The 19,293-nt window shown below is 35.7% G+C and overlaps 1 protein-coding gene across 20 annotated transcripts in view; it reads right to left on the bottom strand.

Annotated features, from left to right (window-relative positions):
* TBL1XR1 (TBL1X receptor 1) overlaps positions 1-19,293 on the bottom strand; it is a 201,728-nt gene that overhangs the window by 29,689 nt on the left and 152,746 nt on the right. For all 20 annotated transcript variants that reach the window (XM_037840334.1, XM_037840368.1, XM_037840349.1 and 17 more), the window contains 7 exons: positions 15,527-15,672; positions 13,537-13,759; positions 12,663-12,795; positions 12,178-12,319; positions 9,533-9,596; positions 9,343-9,440; positions 8,037-8,097 (listed from right to left, as the gene is read on the bottom strand). In XM_037840334.1, coding sequence (XP_037696262.1) covers positions 8,037-8,097; positions 9,343-9,440; positions 9,533-9,596; positions 12,178-12,319; positions 12,663-12,795; positions 13,537-13,759; positions 15,527-15,672 — 867 coding nt within the window. The remainder of the gene's footprint in view (positions 1-8,036; positions 8,098-9,342; positions 9,441-9,532; positions 9,597-12,177; positions 12,320-12,662; positions 12,796-13,536; positions 13,760-15,526; positions 15,673-19,293) is intronic.

The following is a 19,293-nucleotide window of genomic DNA, read 5'->3' as shown; positions in this document are numbered from 1 at the left end:
ATTTTCATTAACCCATGGAGCCTCTATAATTTAAAAAGGAAAAGAATAAACTTATGAGGAAAAGGGGAAGGGCACATTTACTACTCATCTACTTTGCATGCTTTATGCTAGTGTGTACTTGGGAGAAAATACAGTAATTTAAAATATAATTTTAAAAACACAATAACAACAACAACAAACAAAAACATGGTAGACTTCTACTTCCAGCCAAGATGAAGTAATGGGGACCTCCTGCCCAAAACAACCAAAACCGTACAAAACATATGAAATAACAGTTCAAAATACTGGACATAAGGCAACAAAGGGCAGTGGTACAAGAGAAATGGGAAACCAGAAAATACCCTAAAAATTGCCCAAGCTTACAATCTGCAACGATTTTCCAGATTTTGGCAGAGGGGAGGAAGATGTCCCTAGGCAGAAACTGATGGAATTCCTGAGTTGAGGAGAATGGGGAAACCAACGAGGCTAGAGTCCAGGGGACAGAGTACTAGAGAGAAGAGAGCTGTGCAGACAGAGAATTCTAAAGATATGCAGGAGGTCCCATCCCTATTCAGCTAGGTATTAATTAGCACATGTGTGTGAAGAAACTAGCTGAGGTCAGGAAAAGAACCACTCAAAAGGATTAGAAGAAACAATTCCTGATCCTCAAAGCAGGGAATAGTGCCTATATCCACCAGTTAGACTAGAAAACCTCATGATTCATGCAACCCTGGGCTGAGAACACTAAGGGTCTTGCCTCAGAAATAATAAATAATTATCCCTATACTGAGCACTGCATTGCTGCAGCCCCACAAAGCTTTAAAAACAAGGCTAGAAAGTATCAAACTGTTTCCAAGTAACTTAACCATGCCCCAGCACAAAGTTCACAAATATTTATAAGAATCTAAAAATAACCAGCAACCAACAAAGTCAAAATTCACAATGACTCTCTTCTAACAAAAACTACTAGGCATGCAAAGAAGCAGGAAAATATGACCAAAAATGAAACATCAAACCACTGAAACTGTCACACACAGATGTTACAATTAGCAAACAACAGAATTTAAAGGACTTGTGTCATATACCATGTTTAAAAAGATAAGCAAGACACGGAGAAAGTATAAAAGACCTAAATCAAACTTTCAAAGATGAAAACTATAATGTACGAGATACAATGCACTAGATGGGATGAACTGCAGATTAGATGCTACAAAAAAAAAGATTCATGAATTGAAGACAAAGCATAGAAACTAACCAAAATAAAAAACAAGGGCGAGAAGGGAAAGAGGAGGGGGGGGAGGAAAAGGAGGAGGAAGGGGAAGAGGGAGAAGAGGACTAGGACTATGAGACAAAAGACCTAAAAAGTGTAACAGATACAAACGGTAGGAAACATGAAGACAACTATACCAAAGCACCATATTTGAACTGTTGAAAACCAATGATAAAGAGAAAAAGATAAACTATGTACAGAGGAACAAAGAAAAATAGGTTAGCAAATTTCTCATTGAAAATAACGCAAACAAGAAAAGAGGTGAGTGACATTTTATTTAAGATACTGAAAAGAAAAAAAAAAAGTCTGCTCAGAATTCTATACCCAGAAAACACATTTTTCAAAACTGAAAGTGAAAAACAATTCATCACCAGCAGATTCACCCTCTAAAAAATGTTGAAGGAAGTATTTCAGGTAGAAAAAAAAAAATGATACCAGATGGAAGTAAGTATCTATGCAAAGAAGAATGCCAGAAATAGTAATGACCTGAGTTAAAATGATGTGTATTATAAATCCTAAAGAAACCACTGAAGTAACAAAATAAAGAATTATAGTTAATAAGCAAACAACTGAGAGAAAAAAAATGGTGTAAAATATTCAATTGATCCAAACAAAGACAGGAAAAGAGAAAAAATGGAAGAATAGAAGAAGTACAAGTATGATCAGTTTTAAATGTATTCATACCAATAATCAAATTAAGTATAAATGGTCTAAATATTGTAAAAAGGTAAAGATGGTGAGACTGATGAAAAACTAAGACCTAAGTATATGCTGCTTACATAAAATACACTTCAATATATAAAGACAACAATAGACTAAAGTATGGGAAAAAATATAGTATTCTAACACTATTCAAAAGAAAGCTAGAGTGGCTGTATGAATATAAAATATTTCAGAGTATAGAAAAAGCGGGTCATTTTATAGTGATTAAGCAGTCAATTCAAACTAAGGACACAACATTCAGAAACACACAATGTTTAATAACATTGTTCAGAAAACATGAAGGAGACAGAAGAAGATGGCGGCATAGAGAGGAGTGGAAGCTAGTCAGTCCCCCTGGAACAACAAATAAACAACCAGGAACAAATAGTAAATAATTTGGAATAACATCAGGGGCACAAATGTGACCATCCACTCATCATACACCAACCTGAATTAGGAGGAATGCCCAAGATCGCAGCATAAAATCTGTGTAAAAACTGCGGATCCGAGCCAGGAGACCCTCCCCCCATGGCCCGAACTGCAAAGCCTCGCAGCGCTAGAGAGCAGCATTCTCCGAGCAAGCAAATATAGCTCAGCTGAGCTCCAACTGGGGTTTTATCTAGCAAGTTACAAATCCCCAACAAGCAGACAGAGGCTTTTGGTGACGACTGACCTTGGAAAACCGGAGGACCTCTCTGGGAGGGAGGAGGAACCCAGAGTACCAGGTGCTGTCTCTGGCCAACAGGTGAAACTGAGGGGGGCTGTAGATGGACCCTGAAGGGGATCTTTCTGTCCCTTTTTCGGCTGAGTGGAGAAAGCCTCAGCCATTTGCAATTCCTAGTGATGAGACCCAGACAAGGGTGGAGACAGCAGAGTCAAAGATGATTCCAATGCAAATGACCTCTCCCCAGGGGGTATATCTTCCCTAAGAGGAAAGAGGCAGTGCCAAGCTCTACTACTACCTGCCTACCATTCAGAACAAGACCCCAGAGCCTGGGGGAAAACAGCCATGGACCACACCTCTTACACCAGTCGGGAGTGACAGGCTGACAGACCCCACCTGCTGGACAGAAAAGCACAGTGACTTGAGGCCTCACAGAGTGTACCAATCTTCTAAGACACAACCTCAGGGAGACCTGAAACTATTGCCTTCTTCTAAGACCTGATAAGACTATATGCAGATTTCTCAATAGAAACCATGGAGGCAAGAAGGAAGTGGGGTGATATATTTAAGATACTTAAAGAGAAAAACCACCAACCAAGAATCCTATATCCAGCAAAACTGTCCTCCAAATATGAGGTCGAGCTTAAAATATTCTCTGCCAAACAGACAATGACAGAGTTTGTGAGCAAGATACCTGCTCTTCAGGAAACACTAAAGGGAGCACTACAGACAGAAAGGAAAAGACAGGAACAAGAGGTCTGGAACACAATTTTGGGAGATAGTAGCACAGCAATGTAAGTACACTGAACAAAGATGACTGTGAGTATGGTTGAAAGAGGAAGGTTAGGAGCATGTAGGACACCAGAAGGAAAGAGGAAAGATAAAGACTAGGATTGTATAACTCAGTGAAACCTGGGGTGTTCAATGATTGTGATTAAAAGGTACAAATGTTTTTACATGAGGGAGAACAAATGAATGTCAACATTGCAAGGTGTTAAAAATGGGGGAAAAATAATCAATGCAAACTAGAGACTACAGTTAAAAGAAACATTGTATTATGCTTCCTTTAATATAACATAGGCAATATACCAAAGCTAAATGCATATGGGTGGGGGGGGGGTACACAGATGAAGGGTATGGGACTCTTGGCATTGGTGATGTTGTCTGACTCTTTATTCTACTTTAGTTTAATGCTATCTTTCCTTTTGTTGCTTCCTAGCTGTCATGTTTGTTTTTTGTTTTTCTTTTTCTCTTTCTTTCTTTTTTTCCTGTCTCTGTACCTTCTTTGACTCTTCCTTCCCCTTTGTGGAAGAAATGGAGATGTCCTTATACAGACAGAGGCAACAGTGGTGAATACATAAATACGTGACTATACAGGGAACCATCGACTGTTTACTTGGGACGGAATGTATGGGGTGTGAACGAAATCATCCTAAAAAAAAAAAATGGGTTGATGAAGAAACCTTGAGAGCACTATATTGAGTGAAATAAGATAGACACATAAGGACAAATATTGCAGGGGCTCACTGATATGAACTGTAATATGTAAATTCATTGACAAGAAATGTAAGTTATCAGAATATACAATGAGGCTAAAGAATGGGGAGCGGTTGCTTATTATGAGCAGAATGTTCAACTAGGGTGAACTTAAACATTTGGAAATGGACAGCGGTGATGGTAGCACATTGTGAGACTAACTAACAGTGCTGAATGGTGTGTGAAGGTGGTGGAAAGGGTAAGCTCAGAGTCATACATGTCACCAGAAGGGAAGATGGAGGTTAAAAGATGGGAATGTATAAAACAGTGAACCTTGTGGTGGACAATGTCTGTGATTAACTGTACAAATATTAGAAATCTCCTTCATGAACTAGAACAAATGTATGACACTGTAACTAGAAGTTAATAATAGAGGGGCATACAGGAAAAAATATATATACCTATTGCAAACTATATACTACAGTTAGTAGTATTTTAACATTCTTTCATCAACAGTAACAAATGTACTATACCAACACTATGAATTGATAATGGAGGGGGGGTGGTTAGGGGTATGGGAGGATTTGAGTTTCCTTTTTTTATGTATCTTTATTTCCTTTCTGGAGTAATGAAAATGTTCTAAAAATTGAAAAAAAAATTAACTGTGGTGACAGATGCACGGCTGTATGATGGTACCATGGGCAATTGATCGTACACTTTGGAACTTTGAATAATTGTATGATATGTGAACAATTTCAATAAAAAAGAATAATAATTTAAAAAAAAAGTAAATGGGGCAAAATGTTAACAAAAAGTAAATCTGCAAAACACAAAAAACAAACAAAAATACCATGAAGTAAAAACTGACAGAGCTTCAAAGGAAATAGAAATGGCTTTTTTCCAATTTTTTTTCCAATTACTATTGGAAATTTCAAGAACTCTCCTAGTAACAGATGGATGGAGCAGACAAAAAACCAGTAAAGCTGTAAAAGATATGAATATTATCAAATAACTTGACCAAACTGACTTTAACAGGAAGAAATTAAATTAGAAATCTAAACCAAAAAAATCTTTGCAAAATCTCCATATATTCAAAAACTAAATAACATACTTCTAAATAATCCATGGATGAAATGAGAAATCAAAATAGAATTTAGAAAGTATTTAGATCTGATTGAAAACACAACATACAAAAAACTGTAGGATGGCATCAAGTAGTAGAGATAAATTTATAGCATTAAATGTCCATGTTAGAAAAGAAAAAAGGTCTCAAATCTACCTCAAGAAAATAGAAAAAAGAGCAAACTAGATTGACACCAAAAGCCTGATATATAAAAGAACAAATTAACAAGTAATTAACAAAATTAAGAATGTTAGTCTTTAAGAGATACTGTTAAAAGAATGCAAAGAGAAACCATAAATTGGGAGAAAATATTCATAAAGCATACACCTTCAAAAGTACTGGATACAAATAACCAGAACAAATAGAACTCCCAAATTCATTAATAAAAATACATTCAATTAAAAGGTCTGAAGATTTGAACAGACATTTCACCAAAGATAATATGCAAATGGCAAAGATGCACATAAAAAGATGTTCAACATCATTAGTCATTAGGAAATATAAATAAAAACACAGTGAGATACCACTACACACCTATTAGAGAGGCCACAATTAAAAAAAGTGCTGGCAAAAGGACACAGAAAGACTGGAACATCCACCTACTGCTGGTGAGAATGCAAACACTTGGGAAAACCATTTGGCCATTTCTTTAAAAACTAAACATACACCTACTACCGATGATCCAGTCATTCCACTCCTAGGTATTTCTCCAGGAGAAATAAAAGCACGTGTTCATAAAAAGACTTATACATGAATGTTCATGGCAGCTTTATTTGCAATAGCCCAAATAACCCAAATTTCCTTTAATAGGTAAATGGATAAACTGTGGTGTATCCACGTAATGGAATATTACGCAGAAAATTACATTGATATCTGTTACAACATGGAGGAATTAAAAATAATCACAAAGTGAAAGAAGCCAGACCAAAAAAAGGAGTATATATTGTATTATTCCACTTATTTTAAATTATACAGAATGTAAGCTACTCTATAGTAACAGAAAGCAGATCAGTGGTTGCCTGTGGATGAGAGGGGGAGAGAGGTATCACAAAGGGGCAGAAGGAAGCTTTTGAAGGTGACAGATGTGTTCATTGTCTTGGTGATGGGTTGAAAGGTATATATATATATATATGTGTGTGTGTGTGTGTGTGTGTGTGTGTGTGTGTGTGTGTCAAAATGCATCAAATTGTATAATTTAAAAACGTGCAGTTCATTTTATGCCAATTATACTTCAATAAAGCTGTTTAAAAAAAACCAAAAGCATGGTAAGAAAGAATACTACGGGTAAAAGGAAGCTTTTGCTCATTTGTAAAATGATTTCAATCCCTGTCTACTTCATAAGGTTGTAGTTGGGACTAAAGTGGTTAACACATATAAAGAGTACAATCTCTGGCAAAAAGTTGCTACTCACTAGATGATGGCTGGTAAAACTGCCATATATATACTTATTTTGACTCCTAGGAGGTAGGAGAAGCTTTAAGGAAGAACAGTCAGGGCAAGGGAGAGAAGCAAAGGGGAAAAGAAAGTAAAACAGGTAAACAAAAACTGATGTGTAAATGCCTATTAGTGTGGTAAGTATGACTTGAGCTGTAACACTTGCAAATGCATAGACATGTGTAGCCCCAATTATGCAGGTACTACAGAAAAATCATTCTGTACTTCATCTGGATTGATGAGACAAACTAAATAAAGACAAAAAAAGTAAAATGCCAGGTTTCAATTTTGAAGGTGATTCTGTCTGTAAACAAAGGATGTTACCAATGATTTGAAAATGACCAAATATTATTTTAGTCACCCCCAAATCAAAACTTTTCCCAACCACAACAAAATCTTTGCTCAGCATCCAGGTATCTCTGCTCACAAAACAGAAGGGGTGCCTTCTTATCAATCTGAACAAAGGTAATGTGTAGATTAGCAGTGGCCTTAATAGAGGGCTGACATATTAAGGAACATTTCTTTGTTTGGGTGAACATTCTGACAAAACTAATGTAACTTTATATATTCAAGGTTAAGGAAACTAGCAAAAGCTCCAAATAAAGTGACATGTAAAGATGACAAGGTAAGACTCAACAGGTATGTGTATGATCTACATTCTCTGCTACATTCTGCACTAGTTACAGAGGATTCTGGCCAGTTTGACCAAAACAAAGGCTCAAAATTGCTCCTGACATGTCAATATTCTTAAAGAATCATTATTACATATTAGGTTCCAAATATTTTATATTGGGAAAAAAATATCAGATGTAAGCACTTCCTAAAAAGAGAGAAATCTATCTTAAGGTATCAAGGCCTCATCATCCCCCCCCAAAAGGTTGCTGTTGTTTTTTTTTTTTTTTTTGGTTGATGTACAAATGGCTTATTCAGATTTAGATCTATCAATCCAAAATGAGAAATGACAATACTTAAATTTCCAAAGGTTTATACAGCCTTTTCATACATATCATTTACTCTTACCCTTATAACAGGTATTATTATTTATTTACAGATAGGCAAAAGGAGGCTCAGAAAGGTTAAGTGACTTGTTTAGTCTTAATGGATGGAAATGACATTCAAATTTAGATCTGACTCAAAAATCTATGCTCTTTCTATTAAATAATACCATCACTAATTGTACTAAGCTATATATGCTTTCTTTATGGCACATTTCACGGAAAAGTCTGATGATCTTTTGGCAATTAACAATCTGAGAATCATGGAACATCGACTCCTGATAGAGCTAGTAACAAGATTGATATTTGATATTTTAAGAATTTTAAACTTTAAAAGTTTAGTTAAAAAAATAGAAGAAAGCTACAGTTCTCATGTAAATGATAATGATTTACCTGAATGAAAAGGAAACTGTTGCTTTGCTTCACCAGTATGTGCATCCCAAATAATCGTAGTCTGAGATGAAAAAGGAAAGAAAAATAAATTGCTATGATAAACAGTTCTTCACAGAAGCATAAGTTATATGCCTAATTAAAATAAAGCAACATGAAATGTCCAGTTGGATTTAATATTTTAACATTTACTTTGTGCCACATAGTACAAAGTTATACTCCAATTTGGGGGAAAAATGACTACTAAGAAGTTTAATTTTTCCCTGGTGATTTTTCAGTCAACTTACTTCAATAGCAATTTTTGGTTGTCTACCAAGTGCCAGGCATTGTAGTAGATTCTACGGACCCAAAGAGAAATAAGCTACAGCCCTTGTTTAAGAAACTCCATTGCAACAGTGTTATTTAATGTAAGATTCTTGCAGCTATTTAGTTATAAGGCACTAAATTCTAGGTTAATAAAGTAAATAGCTAGTTCTCAATATTGCTGTGTTTTTAAAGCCCACACTTAAATAAAAAGGCAGCTTGGAAATAGGACCTATTCTCAATTCCCTTTAGCATTTTCCCATCCACTAATTTTTAACTTCAGGGACCTAAAGTATTGTATAGTAGGCACAATGACTTTCTCATCCCTTCTGGGCCTTCTTTCACTTTCCTTCCCATTTTGCTATCACTTTTTTTCCTGCTCACTAAATATAAAGCCTGAACCAGTTTCTCATCACTTCCCTTTCTGACACCACACTAAATTAACTCTCCCCTTTTAGTACACCTTTTCTTTGAATTAAATAAATTTATTTTGGTTGTTGTGGTGGAGGGGAGGACCTTCGTAAATGAAGGATGAGTGAGGCCATATTTTGAACCCACCCGTATTCACCAAGCCTATTTAGGTGAATAAAGTTAGAAAGATCTTGTATTTGATACATTTTCAATTAAGGAGTTCTGCTAACAGACTGGTCCTAGGCTTTCCCACTGAATCACTCCAGAGCCACATTCACTGGTGAGATAAACTTGCAACTGCAGAAGGGAAAAAAAAGAGTGGGATAAGGGTGACATTCATTATGGCTCAAATTCCAGCAAAAATGAAGAGCTGTTGCCCAGATTAAGAGATGAAAGGCATTTTGATGAATAGAATTAGGAATGAGCTGATAGAAAATCTGAGAACCCCTATTATTACCATAAATCATACTTGAATTTCTCAAATGTGTATGAATGCTTTAATGTTTGTGTGATTAGCAGAGAAGAGCAAATATCATTTTCAATAATGTTCTGTAACATATTAACCTTTACAAAACTTAGCTTAATGTTCTTTTACCTTGTCTACTCCAGCACTTAGGATGAAATTTCCTTTCTTATTCCATTTTAATGCAAATATAGGGCCTTTATGCTGCCCCAAGGTGCTAGCAAGGTTACCTAAAATATAAAAACATATAAAAACATTCGAATCACTTAAAACTTTGTAGCTTAGGTCAACAACGATGTAAAAAGGAAAATGCTTCATTTACCATCTTTAGTCCATATTCTGGCAAATCCATCATATGAACCAGTTGCTAGAAGTGTACCTTCACTCTGTCAGAAAAACACAGTTCTCTCAATTACATAATCCAGAAAGAAATGTTATTGTTATTAAAATATTTCATGTTTAAATCCCAGGTAGAGCAGACCTCTGACATTCTCTGCTTCAAAGGTTTCAGCTTTGTCTATCTGTATTTGTCAGCGAAGACCCCTGAAGCTCCCTTCACTGCTGTGAAGCTAGTGTTGTGGCAAGAGTCATTTAGTGCATGAGTCTCACATCAAAATCTCAACAATGGCAGTATACTGCTTAGAGTAACTGTTGAGTAACTTGCAAGATCAACAAGCTGACCATCATGAATGCTAAAGATCTGCTATATTCTCATAGATTTAACAGAAAGAAAATGCAAAATCTTCCATACTATTTAACTGTGGCTAAGTTTTTACATGGCCCTCCCTCTAACTTCCTGTCTTAAAAAGTGTGTGTGTGTTTGTTTTCTCCAAGCAATACTGCAGTTTCAGATGATCAGATTCTTAATTATCATTTAATATTTTTTTTCCTTTGTTAATTCTTTCCCATTATGAAATCCTTAGCAATAAAAGGAGCACATAAGGTAAAGAGTCAGAAAGGAGGACAGGCTGACTTTAGTTAACAAAATGAATACAAATGCCTAGAACTACTTTACAATGAGAAGAAAGTCAGATACATTTAACTTAAATTCCTTTGCTATGCCCTGCCTTGATGAATGGTACAACAGAAGGACAAATCTAACTTAACTCTGTGCAAATACAGAAGTTATAGACTGCATTAAACAGACAATTGCCGAAATGAGTAAACATGACTGGAGAGGCAGAATGAAATCCTGCCTTACTCAGATCCTTCCTGAAGCTTTCTAGGGGAATCAAAAGACGATCTCCTCATGAAAGACCTTCCAAGCCACTCAGCTCTACAGGTAACTGACCAAAACAAACAAAACAAAAACCAAAACCTGAAAAACAAATGAGAGTTCTGGAGATTACAGACTCAGTACCGTCAGGATTCAAAAACCCCCTATGGTTTTATCCTGAGGAACAAGGAAACAGGTTGAAGCCAACAGCAAACACCTATGTCCAGACTGTGCACACCCTGAAGCTGCCTTTAAACTGATGATCCCCAAATGTTTTAGTTCATGGATCACTAGCATAGGAAAAGAATATTTAAATATCAGCTATCTCAAAGGCTCTTGCTTTTAGTCATGGAAAAGAACCATTACTCCAAGACAGCATTTTCCTCTTTTAGTGGAAGGAGAGTATAATACATTTTTAAAAGTCCAGACTTAAAACTATAACATGCTGTTCAGAATCACCAAGCTCAAATCAATATATAGCAACCATCCCTTTCAGTGTAAACTGTCAAGTTTCTTTAAACTAGTATGGTCTCTGAGGTAGGCAGCAAAAGTTATAAGGCCTTTGACTTAGGATATATTAAGGGCCCATATTAAGAAGAAAATCCTTAATCCTGATCTTATAGCCAAATACTGCAAAGTGCTAAACCCCTTTGAATTTTTAAAACTGTCAACAGTTTATAGGAGGCGAAGGGTAAATACATTACTGGAATTTGTGGAAGAGAATGCAAAAAGACCTAGCTATGAATTCTGGAAGAAGTACATATAAACAGAACTTTAGCTAAAGTAATTGTTTTTAAAGACCTATCTCACAGCTTGGAATGAGATTTGAAAGACCCTTTGGAAAATCCCACAAAAAGTTTCTGAACACAGACCAGAGGCAGACAGGAGTTCACTTGCTGAGGAAAGGACAGCCCTGGCTCCTGTAATTCTTGGCAATGCTGAAATGGTCCAAGGGGCTTCACAGAGAGAGGGGTAGGTAAGAGATGGATGAAAATGGTAATAAAGGAAAAGAGGCAACATGGGATAAAGGTTAAAGATACAGGAACTTTAAAAATGCTAACTTTCTGAAAACTAATCATAAGAATGATGGAAACAAACTGAGGTGGGAATCATCTATTGAAACGGAAAGGGTAAAGCTTTATTAACAGTGAAATCAAATTGTTTGGTAAGTCAAAGTATTTGAGTTACCCAGAAAGATGCTCTGTGCCTGCCTAAGTGAATCCACATATAGAATCACAGAATTATAAAATCTGTACACCTGGAATAAACCTTGGAAGTAATCTAGAACTAATGGCCCCTTAAAAGGTATCTGACAATGAAGCTTTCATGAGTTCAAATCAAAATGAAAAAAATAACTTTTTTTTTTTTGGTTATACAGATCTCTCTCATTCTCAACAAAGATTTTGTTATTAAGGAATTAGTATTTGCCTATTATTCTGCTTAAAATTTTCATCTATTACCTCACTTATGTAGGAACTGTTATAATACTTCTACTTTACATGTAAGGAAAATGAAGCAGAGTGGCTGAGTAACAATTTTACCAAAGTTATGCTGCTGGATAAAATGAAATATTGGAAGATAAACAGTGGTAGAGCAGCCTTAACACCATATTTGGGGATAGGGACTTCTAGGTTGTTGCTCTTACTAGTTAGCGAAACCTAACTAGTAAGTTAAGTAATGGAAAAACCCTGCCTGAGGCTCAGGGAAGTAATAGTAACTACACCAACCATGTACAGTATATTGATACTCACATTCCAATCTAGAGATGTTACATCCTTGTTGCTTGGAACATCTTGCCCTCCTTCTCGTATACAATGTCTAAGTACTAACTGTGTGGAGCCACTAGTGCTATTTTCACTAAGATTCCATATTCGTGCTGTTGAATCTCCAGACCTATAAAGTATGCAATATATTTTAAATCCTTATAATATTCTTAAGAACTACAGAATCAAAGCAACATACCTATTAATAAGGAAACTAAAAACTAGACAAGCAGGAATTTTCATTTCCAGTATTATTCCCATTCTTCTCTTTGGAACCCCCATGCACCCCTCAAGTAGCAGGTTTAATTAAAACTTATCAAAATCATTTCATGAAGAAATAAAGATTTGCAGAGGCAAAATAACCACAAACAAACAACATAAACCTAAAAATGTAAATAATATATATTTTAAATGTGTAAGAATTCAGGAAGGTAAGAAAAACTACCATTTTAGTTTCACTTTGAGAAACATACCCCGATGCCAGGAGATCACTAACAGGGTTCCAGGCACAGATAAAAACTTCAGATTCATGGCCCCGTAACACCACTGCTTTATTAGGAGGGATTTCAACATCCCCATCCACTTCCATCATATCAGTATGATTATCTACATCAAGAGAAAAAAGTGGGAACATTCCACTGAGGTAGTTTTATAATATCATGAGAGAGAGGGAGGGATTCTTAAACAGCAACTATTTTACTTTTTAATATACAGTATAAGATTTTTTACTATGTCAGGTTAAGGTAACAATGTTTTTATCACAATGTCTTTCTATAGTTAAATATGCTAGGCCACATGATTTCTGAAAGAAATATGTATGTGAGTGTGTATTTAGAGGTGGGGGCTCAGGAGGCCGGGGTGGTGGGATGGGTTGGTAGTGGTACAGAGAGGCCTGCAAATGGTCAGATCCAAACATGGCTAAATGACAAAACAGTTTGAATTAAACATAATCTGTGCCAATACTATTCTGAGTTTCTGCCAGTAGGGGTTGCTGATAGTATTCATATAACATTAGAGTAGCCTACATATCTCAATATCACTGCTTTATTGTACCAGTTAATAACAAGTACTACAAATTTTATTTAGAAATCAAATGCAGATGCAAAAATCCATTTAACAGTGAAAAAATGGTTTTCCAGTATTTAAAAAAAAGAAAAAGTCAATGAAGTAATCTAGCTTTGGGGCTTTAGGAATAAAAATCTGAACCATGTAATCCAAGTCAGGGTAACTAGTTATTTCTAGTTAGGGGATGAAGTTATTCGATACAATTGCAGCTTAGAAGGTGGCACATTCTCATAAACCAAAATATTTCCTCTGAAAAAGAATTCTTTAAAATTCTCAGCTTACTTGCTATAGTATGTGCTCCATTCTCCTCCCCATTTGCTGTGTTTTCTCCATTTTTTGCAGATCCTTGTTGGGTTGTTGCAGCTGCGGCAGCTGCAGCAGCTGCTGCCTGTTGCTGTGCAAGTTTATCTCTATAAGCTTGTTGTCTTGTTTGTACTACATCAGGCATTACGGCATCTATCAGTGACAGGGATTCTATTGGTCGGCCATCAAACAAGGTACCATCCTGGATTTGGAAAATTGTGAAAAAAGAAAAATCAAAGAATATGTAGGGTTATCCATATTTCTACACATCAATAGAAGGAATATCATTCCAAAATAAAAACACAGGGAATATTCTGAAGTCATGTAATAAGAAGGAAAGTAGCAAAGATGGAGAAGGAAATTGTAAGACACAACTACAAACGGCTGTTTAAATTTTTCTCTTCTCCTAATTCATATTGTTGTCAAATGCTGCACAGATTAGAGCTGAAAAATAAAAGAAACCACAGCTGAAAATGGAAAAGGTTAATAAAATGTAGGCTCAGATGATAAAGAGCTTCTAAAGGTTAGATTTTAAGTTCTGTTAGTCAAAAGTAAGGACCAATATGGAATATTCCTTATGAGTTTCGGTGCCATATTATAGTAAAAAGTTCTTTAAACCTAAATGACTTTTAAAACAGCTTTTTTGTACACAAAAGTTTCTTGTGATTTGGCTAAAATATTAAAGAAGAAATAGACTTCAGATATTATGTCATCCAATCATCTCATTTTACTAATGTGAAATGCAAGTACATTAAGGTTTAAAAACTTGTTGAAAATCACAGAAATCAGTGACAACTGAGATCTCTTAATCCAGCACTATTCAAAGTATGATCCAAGGTAAATTGTTAGAAATCTAGATTCAAACCTATAGAAGCAGACTGTCTCAGGATGGGCTCAGGAATCTCCCTACTCTCTGGGTGATTCTTATGCACATTAGGCACTAACTTTTGAAAAGCACCATCATTACTCACAGGCTAGTGCTCTTTAAATTTTATGGAGTTGCTCAAATTTTCTAAAGCTCCACTCACTGGTATTACAAGTTCACGATAAATAAAAAGTTCTCCAACAAGAAGAAGACATGATACAGACAGACAGAGCAAGTCAGAAATAGAAAAGGCACAAATTAGCTAGAACCATGCATCTGTAAAGCCTGGTAATGTGACATTTGAACTGTGGAACATGCACCGCTGACAATCAACAGTGGTGTGATAGTGTGCTCTGAGTTACAAAAACACAGCACTTATTTCTGAATTATCAATTATAATGGAATATTTGAGGAGCAGGAAATAGTATTTTAACTTACAAGTAACTAAAAAATAAGGGGAAAAGCTCCACGTATTATAAGTCCTGGTCATATATATGAGAATTTCTGTCTAGACCAGGGGTCTTGCAAACTTTTTCTGTAGAAGTCCAGAGTAAATATTTTAGGCTTTGCAGGTCATAAGGTCTCTAGGTCTCTAATCAATTCTGCCACTGAAGCCCAAAAGCAGCCATAGAGACTATGTAAATGAATGAGCATGGCTGTGTTCCAATCAAACAAACAGCAGACAGGATTTGGCCCATGGGCCATATTTTGCTATCACCTGAGCTAAAAACAAACTACCTATATATGTGGGCCTAAGACAGGCAATACCACCAAGAGTTAGCTTCCAACATATATACAAACAACCTGAGATTTTCTGAATTGCTCCATTATGGTCTCAGCATTCTACAGCAGAGTACCGTTATGTCTTAATGAAAATCTCATTTTTACTTACAAAAGTATATTCAGGGAAATCAGCTACAGATAATGGTCCTTACAACTGGGAGCCAACATGCCTTGCCTGTGTAACCTGACTGCTAGATCAGGAATAACACCCTTCATTTTAGCTAACCCAGGGAAACTGAAATAAGGGAAAAACAACCACAATATGTGATTGAAGGACATATTTAAGAGTAAGAATTAGTATTTGAAATAAATCTTCCTTACCTCATTAATACTAACTTCTGCTTCTACATACTGTAGACCTTTCTGGATGATAGAAATCAATGCAGCAGGTGGGACGAGGGCACCATTTATATTTGACTGACTGATATGGCTTTCTATACCAAAGGTAAACGCTGAATGAGAAAATCCTAAAAGCAAAAGAAGAGGTAGGAGAATTAATTCTTCTAGTGGCAACATGCTACATGGCACAAATAAAAGACCTCTAGCTGTCAAAAATCACATTCAACACATTTGAAATCAGAGAGACACACAGATAAAGTATGCTTTTTAATAAAGAAATATGAAAATCCAAACATGTTTATCTTTATATACTTTCCTTTTCTTTCATTGTTTAATATATTCTTTAAATTTCTAGTACAAACTTGATTACATAACTTCAAATTTTAAAAAATCAGAAGTATAACTTTCTTCAATAAAAAGCAGCAAACTTTAAAGGTGGAAAAGGTAGAAATCAATTCCTTCACTCAAGATAATTGAGGCCAAGATAAATTAAAGTTTCTACATAAAAATCGTCAAACACTATATAAATTCAGTATTTTGCAGTTTATCTTCAAACTACTTAGGAAATACAAGGTAAACTGAAACTAAGGAATGAAAATTGAAACTCAAGAATGAAAAATATTTTTATAATTAAATCCGATTTTAAATGAGTTTAATTGCTAAAAAAAGTTCTAGTAATTCTTGGCCACTTAGTAATAACTCATCTAAATGAAATCTTTTGGAAATGGAGTACTAGCAAGTGAAAATCCAGTTTCTATGTCTCCACCGGCAATTACTGCATTTTAATTTGAAACACGTACCAAACACCCACATAGCCAAAATCTTTTCATTTAAATATAATCTGTATTTGAGACTTCTAACAATCAAATAGACTTTCTCCCAATTAAAATAAAGGGGGATAAAAGGATAGTTTATGTTAGCGTTGCTTTAGGAAAGTCAAATTCAAAAGAGAAATTCTTGTAAATTGATTAGACCCAAAGGTGGTTTTTCTCTTTACCAAAATATCCATCACAGTTTATCATTTAAATAGTCATTGCTATTAAAGTATTTTAAACAATTCAATTAAATTATACATGCAATACAGAGCGTTAAACTTTCATACTAAATAAAACAAAATGAACATGGGCTTATTTTGGGTCTTGGTTAAAGTGATTTAACTATACAATAAACTTTCGTTGTCTAGCCTATCCCAGTTTTTTTAGTGCTTAGTACACGTTCTTTTTTGCATTTTTGCAGTTTGTACTTCTACTTTCTATTCTTAGGCTCCTTGTGGCACTTGTGAACAATCCATAATAAAATATTGCAGGCTCACAAACAGCATGTGGCTAGGAAATATTTTAACTAGGTAACTAAGTCTCTACATCAATAGTATACAAGTTATTTTCCTCACAGCTCATTCTTCCCCTCCCTCTAGGACACACGATCATTCCATGCTTGTAACTACCCACAGCTAAAGCAGCAAGAAATGAAAAGGAGTTACCTTTAAGGTAACGCCTTGATTTTAAACTCATGATTTTGCCCACAAGCAACACCATAATTGAACACATTATAAACCATTTTCAGTTTAACCTGAGTTCACAGAGATGGCTAAGAAATACACCAGGGGAAAATGCAGGCAAAAGAACACCTCTGTGCATTGGTCCTATCAGGTACCAGTAGATTCCAGATCACCAGGGTGACACACTGAGAGTATGGACAGAGGAGGGTGAGGAGAAAGGCTGAGAGAGATGGCAGTGAAATCCCCAAGCAATGAGGTCAGAGATTCTGTTTTCAATCAAAACTCCCCCCTCCCCCCAACCCTATCACAAATCATAAGTAGGGGAAACAACTAAACAGCCAAATGACTTAGAAATTTAAGAAGCAAACTTTCAAGACAGAAGATACCATGTGGAAGGACTATCATATGCTAGATGCTGTACATATACATTTATTTTTATTATTTTATAACCTAAATTAACAGAAACCCACAGCCAATAAGTAAGAGAGTAATGATTCAAATTCATTCAGACATCATGATCTTAACCACTTTACTCTATCTATTGAAGAGTTAAATAGGTAGACAGCCAAATAAAAGCCCACTGCCTTGGCTGACAGAAGTCAACAACTGTCATTTTTCTTTTCTTTTTCAATTCCTGGTATAGGAAAGTGGTTTGAGCAGTGCATGAAATGATAAAACATCTTATTAGCCTTATTTAGTGCCCAGGTTTTAGAAGTGTTTTGATTACATAAAGCTTATACAGACTGTAGCAAAGTCTATAAGTACATTCTCTATAGTCAAAATCATTATATTTAGGTCCTTATTACCTGATAAGAGTTTAACATTAAAGTAATATGTCCAAGAATATCCCAAGCATTGTGGTTGGGATCATGTCAATTTTAGGCAGGAATACTGCATCTATCTTGAATTTGTTCTGTCAGTCAGCAGAGAAGCTATTACAGATCTTATACGGTAGAGAAGCTATTACAGATCTTACATTTACATGCACTTCAAGTTACTGCAGATACACTTAAAATGCTACTAAGCAACAACAAAACCACCCTGCAGTAGTTATTAGCATTGTTGTGGCACTTCTCATTAATGTTTACCCTAGTTAAGTTCCACATATAAATGATCTGCTTAAATAAATGTTGAATTTACCTATAACTTTTTTTCTAGTCATAGCATTACATGGCAGCTTAAAATCATTGTGTTCAAAACTGTACTTTTCTTCTTATCCTCCCTAGAACTCCTTTTTCCTTAAAAATTTCTGATCTCATTTTGTAACATCTGAAAATCATCCTAATTTCCACTCCTCGCTCAGCCCTTGCCATTCCACCATTCACCAAATCCTATCATCCTACCTTCTGGACTGTTCTCACCTTTCCTGCCAGAACCTGAACTCAGTGTCCATTATCCTTTGCCTAGACTATTATTGTCATGAGTTCCTTCACTTTCTTCCCCAGTTCAGTATCTTTGCTACATTGCAGAAAGAATCTATTTCAAAAACATAAGCTAATCATATAATTTCTCATGTGACTTTCAAGAACTCCTTTCGCCTTGAGGCCAAACTCCTAAATATGGCACACAGGGACCCCTCTGATCTGATCCTGTCTCTCCTTGCCCTGATTCCACGTCCCCACTTCTTTCCATTGCACATTAAATTGAAGTAATGGCAAATTACATGTAAGTCCTTGAATAGGCTGGGCTCCATCATCATGCCTCTGAGCCCTTGTGCGTGTACCGTTGGCTCCTTTCTTCCTGTGCTCTTTTACCCTAACAGAACAAATGGTAGCACAGTCCTTCCTTTCAGTGCTGCAGGGTTAAGCAGTCTCTCCTACGCTGATCCTGTAATCTGCATCTACACCTACTATGGCACTTTCATACTGGGTGGTTATCACCTGTGTGTATGTATGACTATTAGACTGGGCTGCATGAAGCAAGGGTTTGTTTAACAATCTTTTAATTCTGGGAAACTAACACATGCGCTCAAAAAATGTTAAATAAGAATACAGTTCTACTACAGTGTATGTTAGCATAGCAGAAAACCTATGACTCCAAGAAAAATATATGACTTTAGTTTTCCTTGAAAACCATCTAAAAATTCAATCAATTTTGTGTCAGTAAATATTCCCATTTGTACTTGGATATGCAAGAAATACTCTCCAAGAATAACTTCTGATTTACAAAATAGAAGGTAATAGGGAGCACCTAAATCTGTGGATATGCTGAAATTCAGCATGATTACCTAAAATAGCATCCCTTCCTGGAT

This window comes from Choloepus didactylus, chromosome 1 (genome assembly GCF_015220235.1).
Source record: "Choloepus didactylus isolate mChoDid1 chromosome 1, mChoDid1.pri, whole genome shotgun sequence".
Taxonomy (NCBI): Eukaryota; Metazoa; Chordata; class Mammalia; order Pilosa; family Megalonychidae; genus Choloepus; species Choloepus didactylus.
The sequence above is the reverse complement of the archived record's forward strand: the minus strand, read 5'-3'. Positions and strand labels throughout refer to the sequence as shown.